This window comes from Cnephaeus nilssonii (genome assembly GCF_951640355.1).
Source record: "Cnephaeus nilssonii genome assembly, chromosome: 13".
NCBI lineage: Eukaryota > Metazoa > Chordata > Mammalia > Chiroptera > Vespertilionidae > Cnephaeus > Cnephaeus nilssonii.
Window position 1 is genome coordinate 70728510 of NC_137084.1, and position 13891 is coordinate 70742400.

At 39.7% G+C, this 13891-nt stretch overlaps 1 protein-coding gene across 3 annotated transcripts in view; it reads right to left on the reverse strand.

Moving 5' to 3' along the window:
• ATM (ATM serine/threonine kinase) overlaps positions 1–13891 on the reverse strand; it is a 145104-nt gene that overhangs the window by 71469 nt on the left and 59744 nt on the right. For 2 of the 3 annotated variants that reach the window (XR_013814363.1, XM_079787341.1), the window contains exons 27-30: positions 13562–13808; positions 6615–6730; positions 5443–5569; positions 4568–4767 (exon numbers count right to left, since the gene is read on the reverse strand). Coding sequence is in view for 1 of the 3 variants with exons in the window: in XM_079787341.1 (XP_079643467.1) it covers positions 4568–4767; positions 5443–5569; positions 6615–6730; positions 13562–13808 (690 nt within the window). In the remaining 2 variants the exon portion in view is untranslated. Of the gene's footprint in view, positions 1–4567; positions 4768–5442; positions 5570–6614; positions 6731–13561; positions 13809–13891 lie in introns of those variants that run through there. The other variant, XR_013814364.1, reaches the window with a different exon arrangement.

Sequence of the window (13891 nt, forward strand, 5' to 3'; positions counted from 1 at the left end):
CCCAGGGTAAGATGCTTGCTCAAAAACTACCTCTGAAGACCATAAGCTTTCACATTGGGCTGATCCCTAGGCTCAGTGCAAACCTGGCTAAGGGCTGAGGGAGAGTCCTATCTGCCGATCTACAAAGACGACAAAAGGTTTCTCTCTCTCTTTTTCTGGTTCCAGGTATTCAAGGAAATCTCCGTCAAAACACTACCTGAACACAAGTCTTCAGTGACCACACATAGCAAGGAATACATTCTCTGTAAAAATAGTTGAATAAACTCAGGAAGCAAATGGACTACTATAGCCTTCAACAATAACAAAAAAAAGTCAAACCCAGGACAAGGGGAAATCTGAATTCCACAGTTACATTATAACAGTAATATGTCCCATTTTCAAGAAGGAAATCACAAGGCATTAGGAAATTATGAAAGAAATTAGATAAGTATGGCCCATTCATAGGAATGTATATAGTGACTGAAACAGTTCCTGAGGAAATTGAGATAATAGAATAGTCAACGATCTTAAATATGCTGAAAGGGATTAGAGACCAAGGAAAATGAAGAGACAGCATACCAAAACTTATGAAATGCAAAAAGAAAAACACAAGTGCTGAGAAAAAATATTTACCAGTAAACAGATTAAAAAAAAAAAAGACTAGAAGAACACTATCAAGCATTTAAGAAGAGTTAACGCCAATATTTCCCAAACTCTTCCAAAACAGAATAGAATAGAATTCTTCCCAATTCATTTGATGAGACCAGCATTTCTCTGATACCAAGCTGGATAAAGACACCACAGGAAAATTATAATATCCAATAACTATATTTACCCAATATCTATATTTATGAATATAGGTGCAAAACTTCTCAATAAAATACTAGCAAAGTAAATCTGAAGCATATAAAAAGGATTATATAAGATGAGCAAGTAGGATTTATTCCAGGAATGCAAGAGCAGGTGAATATGAGAAAAGCAATTCATGTAATATACATTAATGAAATGAAATTAATTATTGATCACCTCAATAAACACAGAAAAAGCATTTAACAAAAATCTAACTCCCTTTCATGATAAAAACACCGAGAAAAACATAAATAGGTAAGAACTTCCTCAGCATAATGAAGGTAACCTATGAAAAACACAGATAACAACATAATCAATGTTGAAAGACTGAAAGCTTTCCCACTAAGATCAGGAACAAAACAAGGATGCCAATTTTCACCAATGCTATTCAATATACACTAAACTCCTAGTCAGAGCAATTAGACAAGAATAAGAAATACTAGTAAAAAGGCATCAAAATCTGAAAGAAGTAAAACCATATCACAGATGGCATGATTCCATGTATGAGTGCGTGTGTATACACACACACACACACACACACACACACACACACACACAATTCCACAAGAAATCTACTAGGGTAACAAACAAATTGAGCAAAGTTGCAAGTCATAAGATCAACATACAAAACTCAGCTGTGTTTCTATACACCAGCAACAACAATCCATAAAGGAAATTAAAAGGCAATTCCATTTACAATAGCATCTAAAAGAACTAAATAACTGGAAATAAACTTACCAAGGATATGAAAGACTTGTACACTAAAAACCATAAAGAATATATGAAAGAAATTTAAAATGTCCACAAATAAATGGAATGACTTTCTGTGTTCATGAACTGGAAGACAAACTATTGAGATATTAATACTATCTAAATAAGGACATATTCAATGTGATCTCAATAAAAATTTTATCACTTTTTTTCACACAAATAAAAAAGCTGACCATCAAATTCACATGGAATTAAAAGGAACCCAAAGTAGCCGAAACAATATTGAAAAAGAATAAATTGGAGGACTCACTTCCTGATTTCAAAACTTACTATAAAGCTACAGTAATCAACACAGCATGATATTGGCAAAAGGACAGACCAATGAAATAGAACTAAGAAGCCAGAAATAAGCCCATACACATCAATGGCCAATTGATTTTTGACAAAGTTCCAATTCCATTCAATGATGAAAGAATAGTCTCTTGCCCAGCCAGTGTGGCTCAGTGGTTGAGCATTGACCCATGAACTAGGAGGTCATGGTTCTATTCCTGGTCAGGGCACATGCCCAGGTTTCGGGCTTGATCCCCAGTAGGAGACATGCAAGAGGAAGCTAATCAATGATTCTCTCTCATAATTGATGTTTCTATCTCTCTCTTCCTTGCTCTGAAATCAATAAAAACATTTGTTTAAAACGAATATTGTCTTCAACAAAGAGTGCTGAAACAACTAGATTTCTACATGGAAAGAATGAAGTTGAACCCCCCAGCTCACACCATATATAAAAATTAAAATGCACTAAATATAAGAGCTCAAACAATAAAACCCTTAGAATACAGAGGAGAAAGTCTTCATGACCTTGGATTTTGCAATGGATTCTTATATATAACTAGAAGCCCGATGCACGAAGATTCATGCTAGAATGGACTTTCCTTTCCTTGGCTGCCGGCACCGCCTTTCCACTCCGGCCCAGCCCCTTTCCGCTCAGGCCCCGGAGCCGCCTCTTTCCGCTCCAGCCCTGCCTTCCCACGCTGCCCAGAGGCCCTGAGAGACCGGGGGTGGGGCAGAACGCCTGCATCCCACTCACCCCCATCACTCAGCGCCTGTGTATGCAAATTAATCTCCATCCTTGTTGGGTTAATTTGCATATCACTCCTGATTGGCTGGTGGCGTAGCAGAGGTACGGTCAATTTACATGTTTGTTTATTATTAGGTAAGATACCAAAAGCACATGGAACAAAGTAAAAAATTGGTAAACTTCATCAAAATTAAGAACATTTGTAATATCAAAACAATTTATATAGGATGGAAGAAAAAAACTACTTGCAAATCACTTAAGATTACATACCTAGAATATATTTGCAAAGCACATATTAAGAGTTCAATATACTGACTATATAAAGAGCTGCTATAGCTCAATGACAAAAAGATAACACAATTTTTAAAAATGGGGTCAAGATGACAGCATACAAAAAAGTGATACTGGCATCCTCCCACAACCCCATCAAAATTAAAACTAAAACTAGCCCTGGCCACTGTGCCTCAGTTGGTTGGTTGAGCATCATTCCATGCACTGAGAAGTCGACGGTTTGATTCCTGGTCGGGGCACATACCAATGTTACATTGGTAACATTCAAAAGGCAGCCAATTGATGTTTCTCTCTCTCTAAAATCAATAAAACCAAATTTTTAAAAAATTAAAACTAAACTATAGAATAACCATTATTCAGAACTGCCTGAACTCTAACTCAACAGAAGTCCTACAAATAAGGATATAAATGAAACCACATTCAGACAGGTAGGAAGGATGGAGACTGGAACCAGCTGGTCCCACACCCATATCGGGGTTAAAAATCGGGAAGGACATTTCCGCTGCAGAAGAGCAAGGAGTTCCAGACCCACACCAGGTCCCCCAGCCTAAGGTCACAGTGCCAGGAAGAGAAGTCCCTGAAACTGCTGACTGTGAAAACCAGTGAAGACTATAAGACAAAGGGCTGATGGAATACCAGGAGTCCCGTTTAAAGGTGCCAGGGACATACTGGGAAGAACTGAATTATCTGGTTTAAGGGATAGGATTGAAGGGGCAGTTTTCTCCCATACAGAAGTGCTGGCAGAGGTCATTGTTCCTTTGCTGAGTCTCAATCAATGTCCTCTCCCCAACCCCCACCCCCGGAGTGACTGCCTGAGGTCCTAACCCACCCAACTTGCAGCCCACCCAAGCCACTTCCAGTGGCTTTTCAATACAAATGGCCTGTCTTGCATCATCCTGTAGTCTTTCCTAAAATCTCTCAAAGGTTCACAAACCCTAAACAAACACATCTGGCTCAGCATGCCCCATGCCCCTTGCTAAATTGGCCCCAGGCCCAGCACTAATGGGAGTGCTATGCATCAAATCTGACTGGCTAATCCTGAGTTATGTCTTCTTTCATAAAAAACAGGTAATCTAGTGAGTAAATGGGTTTCTCAAGTTCTATGAGCCAATCGAGCAAACTACTCAGACACAAGGCAGGTGGGGTCATTAGAACCTATAATCTACAGCCAGGTGGTCAGAGGCACAGATGATAACCTGGACTTGCCACTGGCATGTGATTGGGGTGGGGGGTAAGGGGAGGAAATCTTATAGAACTGAGAGCCTTTAACCTCTGGGATCTGACACTGTCTCATCAACATTGAGTTGAATTGTAGGACACCCAGCTGGGTCTGGAGAATTCCTTGGATATGTGTGAAAAAAACCTCCCCTCCAAGCCCCACCCCCCACACATACATTGGAATTGGTGACCAGAACTGCTATGGTAACATATATATTTCAAGCCATCTAAAATTAGAATTTTTATTTTAAAAGGTTGAAGACCATTAGTACTTAAGATTTCTAGACTTGGAGAAGTAGTAGTGAAATTTATAAAGAAAACAAACAGATAGATCTAAACTCAGGAAACAATACTCTGGTGTCCACCTCTTACCAGCATATAAATTTTCAATTAAGATAACAGGGTAGAAAAATATTTCAATCTTGGTCTATATATATTATTTACCTTTTGTTGATATAGTGAATCAAAGTATAAATAACATCTCGAAGAACAAAGGCCCAAGCTCCTCCTAAGCCAGTTTTTATATCTTTCAATAATAAACCAACAAACAGGTGATATATTTTAAGAATTCTATGCTTTTTATAAACATTATTTGTCTCTGTGGCTTGTTCACATATGGCTAAAAGAATTTTCTGATAGGAATCCTAGAAAATAAAGATACATTTTAGTAAAAACTTGTCAAATTACATATACTCAGGTATAATAAATACATTTTGTACTCAAAATAAATTACAGAATTTAGTTTTGGGTCTGATATCAAATGAAAAATATTACATTAAGAAAATTACTGTCTTAAACATAACAACTATTGTCAATTTATTTAATTTTCATACACTATAATTAAATAGCATATTTGCCCGGCTGGTGTGGCTCAGTGGTTGAACATCGACCAGAAGGTCATGGTTAGATTCCCAGTCCGGGCACATGCCCAGGATGAGGGTTCGATCCCCAGTAGGGGGCATGCAGAAGGCAGCTGATCAATGATTCTCATTTTTAATGTTCCTATCCCTTCCTCTCTCTAAAATCCATAAAAGCATTATTTTAAAAAAAATTATAGCATATTTTTTTAAAATTCTGAGCCAATATATGACTAAAATGTAACAAAAAAATTCAGCCCTCATATGTGACACATTTCAATTAATACTGACAAGTAAAATATCAAGATATAAACTTGTAAATAAGTGTTTTTCTTCTTAATTTATTCAGTTGAATTTTCCATTTGTTTACTTTTTTTCTCCTTAGGATGTACGTATATAGATTTTCTGGCTGAAAAAGAAGGAATTCTTGTCTCAGTTACTATACTACTAATGTATACTTACAGGGCTTTTGGAAAGAATTTCTAAAATGCTTTTAAACTTGGTTTTATGGCAACTGCTGATATAGGCAAATGTTGCTTTAATCACATGCGATGGAAAATGAGGTGGATTAGGAGCAGGATCCAAATCCCTAAGAGTTATAGGGAAAAAGTAATCATTTTCAGAACAAAATAATCAAGAAAAAATAGACTTGGTTGACAGACCAGTGAAATTCCAAAATAAAAATTTAATTATAATAACCTCAAATTAAAAAATTATTTCTCTACTGAAAAACTACTTTTAATAAAATGACATATCACAGTCTATATTCATCAACCAGAGTATCTACATACCTTTACCTTCTAGGATTTAATCAGTTTTTAAATGATTTGCTTAAAAAAATATTTTATGAAGTTAATGGTGATCCCACAAAGGAGGCTTAATGTCACTCATTCTAATTCAGGTCTGAATTAAAGCTCTATGCTAGTACTGTAAACGGAATACTATTTAAGAGACAGCAATCAAACACTGAAATTATATATATATATATATATATATATATATATATATATATATATATACACATACTTTGGTAGGTGGTATTCTTATTTCACATGCCTAGCACTATAGGGCATACCAAAAAAATAAAGGATGCTTTCCAGCCATTTACAAGATCAAACTGGGAAAATAATTAACATTCATGTACAACCAAGTGGGTTTACACATCCAAATTAAATTGTAGCATAGTAATAATCTGATAGCTAATAACGGTGATAAAGGAAAGGTGACCTAAAAACGCAAGTCATAGATAAGGAGAGGAGAACATAAAATAAAGTGTCATAAGGAAGAAAATTTGAAGAGACAACAATGGCACAATGCTCAAATACTACAGAAACACTGAAGAAAAAAGCTCATTGAATTTGCAAACAGGTCAATGAGAAAAAACAGTTATTGCAGCAAGGCTACAGTAGAAGCAGATAGGTAATTAATTCAATTCAAAGGAAGTCATTTAAAAAAAATAATTTAAAAGCAGAGTATGTGCCTAAAAACTGAAATAGACAATTGAAGGTGTCAACCAATACACTTGCCAATAAACTTCTGAAGTTGCAGCTAATTCTCTAAGTCTAAAATACCCATAACCTGATAAATATATGATGGAAAAAATTAAATTTAATTTAAAAATAAAATACCCATACCCTGAAGAGTCACAGAGGTCAGTGGTTTGGTTGGCACCAGTAGTCCCAGGTTCATGTAACGTCATCAGTAACTCTACCACAATCTCTGGCAAATTAGTAATGAATAAGTGGTCGATCTGCAAGGACATAAAATTAAATAAGTTTTTATGTCTATGACCTTTAAGACAGCTCCAGGGGCTCATGTTATTGCCTCATTTCCAATATTATTGAGTGACCATAGAAGAAAATAGATGACCAAAGGTCTATCTGCAAGACATACACCCAACTCCATTTTTTTCTGCTATGCAGTCAATTTATAAACTGAGAGGAAAGAGAAACCAAGATGGCGGCATAAGGTAAACACCTAACTGTTGCCTACCACAACAATTTTGAAACTACAACTGGAAAACAGAGCGCACACCGTCCAGAACCACCGGAAAGCTGGCAGAGTGGAAAACCTACAACTAGAGAAAGAAAGAGAGGGGGACGCTGAGCCTCAGGAGCTGTGGAGGTGCGGAGATCCGTGAGAGCGGAAAGGGCGGGCGGCTGAATACGCGGCAGGCTTGCTCGCAGCGCGCGGAGAGGGAGGGCAGCAGACACTGCGTGGCTAGCTTTCTCGTTTGGGAGAAAAACAAAACCTCCCGAATGCACTGAAATCCAGCTGTGGTTGGGGAGAAATTGGGCTGTTTGGCAGCAGGCGAGGCTTGAGAGCAGCCTTCTCTCAGAGGTGCCCAGCCATTAATTCGGGCACGGAGGAACCGGCCCTCTTAGGGCAGCGCGGACGGAAACCAAGTTTGTCTGCACCACCCTGAGACTCCGCCCCATCCAAGCTGAGCACAGCCCTCCCAGTGATTGGATTTCTCGTTCGGGAGAAAAACAAAACCTTGGTCTGCACTGAAATCCAGCCCCAGCTGGGGAGAAACTGGTCTGTTAGGCAGCGGGAGAGGCTCGAAAGCTGCCTTCTCTCAGAGGTGCGCAGCCATTAATTCGGGCATGGAGAAACCGCCCCTCTTAGGGCGGAGCAGACGGGAAACCAAAGCTTGTCTGCGCCACCCTGAGACTCCGCCCCATCCAAGCTGAGCACAGAAGCTCTCCCAGCCGAGACGCTGCTGATCCTCACAGCCAACTGGCTTGGAGATCAACTCCCGCCAGTGATACCAACAATCCCAACCACTCTGAACTCCAGTTTCTGGGGACACGCGGGGGACCCAGACACCTACGGGACTCTCGGCCATCGGTCAGAGAATGAGTGACTTTTCTGTCGGTGTGGATGACACCAGATTTCAACCACTCTCATAAGGGACACATTCAAGAGGCAGACTCAGTGAGAACCAAAGCCCTACTGTGTCTCCAGCACAGCAATTCTTCTGTTATAGACACAGCAAGCCCTCACAACCAATTGGACTGGAGGTCAATTCCTCCCAACAGCAATCAGGGCTTTTAACTACACCAAGACTTTCCACTCAGCCCACAAAGGGGAGTACCAAGAGCGACCACCTAGGGTGATTGGGAAAACTGAGCTACCGCCCCTATAGGTCACCGACCACACAAAGCCACTCCATCAACACAGGGAGGCAGCCAAAATGTGGAGACATCGAAGTACGTCACAAGTAGGAGAGATAGATGAAAGCAAACTAATGGACGACACAGTGTTCAGAACCATATTTATAAGGTTACTCAAGAATCTTCTAAAAACCGCTGAGAAACTTGAAGAGACCTTCAAGGACCTAAATGAGAATACCAAAAAAATGGAAAAGGACCAGTCAGAAATTATGCATACACTGTCTGAAATAAAGAATATACAGAGTAGACCACCGCACCCGAAGAGTCAAACCAAAGATCTGGAATATGAGGAAGAAAAAACACCCAACCAGAGAGGCGGAAAGAAAGAAGAATCTGAAAGTGTGACGATAGCATAAGGAGCCTCCGGGATGGCTTTAAGCGTACCAATATCCGAATTTTTGGGGTGCCAGAAGAGAGAGAGCAAGATACTGAAAACCTATTTGAAGAAATAATGACAGAAAACTTCCCCCACCTGGTGAAAGAAATAGACTTACAGGTTCAGGAAGCGCACAGAACCCCAACCAAGAGGAATCCAAAGAGGACCACACCAAGACACATCATAATTAAAATGCCAAGGGCAAAAGACAAAGAGAGAATATTAAAAGCAGCAAGAGAAAAACAGTTAGTTACCTACAAGGGAGCACCCATACGACTGTCAGCTGATTTCTCAACAGAAACTATGCAGGCCAGATGGGAGTGGCAAGAAATATTCAAAGTGATGAATAGCAAGAACCTACAACTAAGACTACTCTACCCAGCAAAGTTATCATTCAGAATTGAAGGGCAGATAAAGAGCTTCACAGATAAGAAAAAGCTAAAGGAGTTCATCACCACCAAACCAGTATTATATGAAATGCTGAAAGGTATTCTTTAAAAAGAAGAAAAAAGTAAAGATAAAAATTATGAACAACAAATACATATCTATCAACAAGTGATTCTAAAAGTGAATTAAAAATCTGAGGAACAGAATAAACTGGTGAACATAATAGAATCAGAGGCATAGAATGGGAGTGGATTAATAATTCTCAGGGGGAAAGGGGTGTCTGGTTGGGGGGTATGGGAAGAGACTGGACAAAAATCATACACCTATGGATAAGGACAACGGGGGGGGGGGGGGAGGGAACCGGGTGATGGAGAGATATAGGGGAAAAAAGGATAAACAATTGTAGTAATCTGAACAATAAAGATTTATTAAAAATAAATAAATAAATAAACTGAGAGGAAAGTAAAGAAACCACACCAAACAAGACTCACTTAATATGACCCTTTAATTTTAAAGAATCATTTCAGCCCAGCTGGCATGGCTCAGTGGTTGAGCGCTGACTTAGGAACCAGGAGGTCCCGATTGGGCAGGTTCAGTCCTCAGGGTGAGGTGTACAGGTGGCAGCCGATGGATGCTTCTCTCTCATCATTGATGTTTCTCTCTCCCTCTCGCTTTCTCTCTCAAATCAATAAAAAATTATATTTTTTAAAAGAACCATTTTAATTGATGAAGGCTTCAGGTATACATTAAATTGCTCAATCTAATCATTTCCTTGACAACTAAATTCCGCACTAATATGTACTGCTCCTCAATCTGCATTTTACTCTTTTTCGGGAATGCTATTTCACTTAGAAAACTTTACTAGTAAAAAGTCTCAGTGTCCAGCAATAATCATCTCTTTGTTCCCTGCATGACTTCTCCCTTGGTTGATATCCCAAATGCTGAAGCTAGTTGCCACCTACACTTCATCATCAACAATAGACTAAAACCCAACAGGAGCAAACTCTCTGTCAACCACTTCCTACTATAGGTAGCCTTACAAAGAGCATGAATTCTCTACATATAAAAAATGGGTCTGCTACCTTCCACCTCAGCCAAATGTATGAAAACTGTGAAAGTCTTGAAGATGAATTTATTAGCTCTCCAAATAAAAAATAATAGTGCTTTAAACTACAGGGCAAATGGTTGATTTATTTGATACACAGGGAGGTTTGGAAGTATTTCCTAATATAACGGAAATATGTTTTAATGTGACAAGAAACCTAATGTAAAGATCCTAGCCTTTCCCTCCGGCTTACATATCAATTGTCCACGTCATCATTTCCAAGGTTTCAGCCCTTGTAAAAATACAGCTTCATTTCAAAGTGTATTTATGATAAGTAAAGACAAATTGGTCAATCTAATTAATACCAGATGAAGCCTGGCCAGTGTGGTTCAATGGCTGAGCATCAACCCATGAACCAAGAGGTCCCGGTTCAATTCCAGTCAGGGCACATGTAGTTTGGGGGCTCAATTCCAAGTAGGGGGCATGCAGGAAGCAGTCAAATGATGTTTCTCTCTCATCAATGTTTCTATCTCTTTCACTTCTTCTCTGTCTAAAAATCAATTTTAAAAAATTACAAAAAAATGAGGAAAAATTAATGAACATTTCCTTGCACATAAGATCCCAACTAACTTCACTAATTTCACATGATTCTCTAATAAACCAGATATGTAATCTTAGCTTTAGTATATATAAATTGTTCAGATGTCTAGGTAGAGCTAAACAATCTCATGGTAAAGATTTTAGCCATTCAACAATTAACAGTTTTAAAAGATGCAAAGACTGATAATAGTTGTACCAACACTTACTGACAAAAAAAAAAAAAGAATCTAGAAAACTGATTCAGATAAAGCACAAATTAGAGAAACTAAGAAAAATTAACTGATGACAACGTCATGCTAAATTGAAACTAAAAGGAATCTACACTAATACAAGAGAAATATGCAAATTGACTGTACCTCCACAACGCCCACTAGCCAATCAGGAGTGAGTATGCAAATTAACCCAATAAAATGGAGGGTTAATTTGCATATGCAGGCATGGAACGGCTGGGGGCGGGGTGGCTGCTTGCGTGCGCTCTGGTGCCAAGCGGCCTGCATCCCGGGGACAGGCATCCTTGGGGCCCCAGGCCACTCTGAGCCTGTAGGCCTGCACGTAGCACGGAGCAGCCCAGGTCCCGGAACAACCCCCGGCCACTCTGGGCCTACACGCGCAGGCACCGAGCAGCCAGGGGTGGGGCGGGAACACGCACGCCGACGCCAAGCAGCCTGCGTTTCAGGGACAGGTGTCCTCGGGAGCCAGGCCGCTCTGAGCCTGTAGGCCTGCGCGTAGGCCCGGAACGGCTGGGGAACCAGAACGACCCTCTGGCCACTCCAGGCCTACGCACGCAGGCACAGAGCAGCCAGGGGCAGGAACATCCCCAGGACTGAGGCACTACGAGCCGGCGCGCACACAAACGGCCGGGGGCGGGGCGGGAATGTCCCCCGCAGTGAGCGAGCAGACAGCAGGGCCCTGCTTGCCCCTGGCCGTGGCAGTAAGGGGCAAGCAGTCCCCCACAGGGCTCCCACAGAGAGCAGACAGCAGAGCCCTGCTTGCCCCTGGCCCCGGCGGCTAAGGGCAAGCAGGTCCGTAGAGAGCAGAGAACCACGGGGAGTAGGCCTAAGCCGTCAGTAGGACATCCCCTGAGGGCTCCCAGATTGGAGAGGGTGCAGGTTGGGCTGAGGGACCACCCCCAGTGCACAAATTTCGTGCACTGGGCCCCTAGTTTAGTATATTTCTTTTACCAAGAAGCTAAGATATCAAGGTTTAATGTAATAACTTTCCCTCCTAAACTAATTCTGATTGAAAATTGCTATTGTTTGGCCTGAATACATAAAAAAAGAACAGTAAGATCAGACCTGCTCAGAAGTCTAAGCTAGGAGATTGGGTGGGAGTGGGTAGAGACAGAGTGTTTCTCATAAATTCCATTACCTCTGGTGTTTCAACATTCTGTTCCAACTGTCACATTTGTCACCAGACTAGACTTACAACCACCTGACTGGCAATGGTCTACCTAAGAAACTTTGAATCTCGCTGTTCCATTTCTTGGTTCAACATAGATAACTGGGCAACCAAAAAAAAAAGAATCTCTTGAAGTTCATCCTATTATAATTCTTATTAGAGGCCCATTGCACAAAGATTCGTGCAATAGGCCTTCCTTCCCCTGGCTGCCAGCACCAGTTTTCCTCCAGTACCCGGGACCCAGGCCTTCGCTCCGGCCGCAGCAGAGAAGCCAAGCCTCGAGGCTAGGCTTCTCCGCTCCGGCTGCAGCGAGGCTTAGCTTCTCCGCTCCAGCCGCAGTGGAGAAGCCAAACCTCTTCAGTCTTCAGTCTTCGCTCTGTGCCTGCATATGCAAATAAACCCGCCATCTTTGTTGGGTTAATTTGCATACTCACTCCTGATTGGCTGGTGGGTGTCACGAAGGTACAGTAAATTTGCATGTTTTTCTTTTATTAGTGTAGATGTTAACCAAATTTGGTTAGTCACCCTTACTTACATTGAAAAAAATTTGAACTGACCAATCATCTTTTACCTTAAAAAAAGATTATACAGGGTGGGGCAAAAGTAGGTTTATAGCTATGAGTACATAAAACAGTTTATTCTTGTATTATTATTTAATTATTGTACTATTTTCCATAAGAACAATGGTAACCCTACTTTTGCCACACCCTGTATATGTGTTTTAATATAAGTTGCCTCAAATAATTTTGAATTTATGTAAAATACTGTAAATCAAAAATTGTTAGATCCTTTTTTACTTGAGTCCATCTTTAGCAAACAATGAATACTTTATATATATACTAAGTGGTTAGGATGCATCAGCAAGAAAGAAAAAGGAAAATTATACCTTCATAGTACTTATAATAGAGATGATTGATAGAAAACAATGAACATAATCCCTAAGTCAATGATACCATATATCAGAAGGTAGTTGTGGAAAAAAGCAAGAGCAGGATATGGAAATTTGGGGTTGTATTTTTCTTTGAAAAGTGAAGGGTTTAATGAAATTAAAGTAGAAATGAGGAAGATTTTCCTATACATTGTTCAGTACTGGTTGAATTTAACTTGCATTTATAATTACTGCCAATTATAATAAATTTTAAAAAGAAAAAAATAAAATTATTTAAAAGTTATTTTTTAAAATTTCTGATTAAAAACATTTCATTTAAAAGCCGATCAAACCCAGCTGGTGTAGCTCAGTTGTTGAGCGTTGACCATGAACCAAAAGGTCACTGGTTTGATTCCCTGTCAGGGCACATGCCCAGGTTTTGGGTTCGATCCCCAGTAGGGGCATGCAGGAGGCAGCTGATTGATAATGTTTCATCTATAATAGAAGTTTCTATCTTTATATCCCTCTCCCTACCTCTCTCTCTAAAAATATCAATAAAAGCATATTTTTTAAAGCCAATCAAAAGGAGAGAACACTACAACAATTCATGGACTGTCTATGCTAGATAGTGATTTCCACATTAAATTTAACTTCATAAAGAGCCTTAAAATTTTAAAGTTACATCTCAGATCAATTAGGGGATAAAATGGAAGTAAAAGTTGAAGTCAGACCTGTTTTCCTAGTAAGTTTTCATCTTTAAGCATATCATAAACTTTGGTAGCAGTCTCTCTTTGCTGTGCCATCCCACTGTCTCCTATACTCTCATAGGCAAAGTAAGGAAGAATATTGACAAGAATCTTTGGAAAGCAGTCTATTAGAAGATGCTTCCAATCTTCCTGAATGTGATTAGCAATGGATTTCACCTCATCAAAATCACTTCTGATCACCAGGTGTGGAATCAAAACCTTATAACAAGATCTAAAACATAAACAATTAAAAAATATATATATTGTATATAACTTTTCAAAGTAAAATTTTTATTATAGTTCTTAAAATAATAA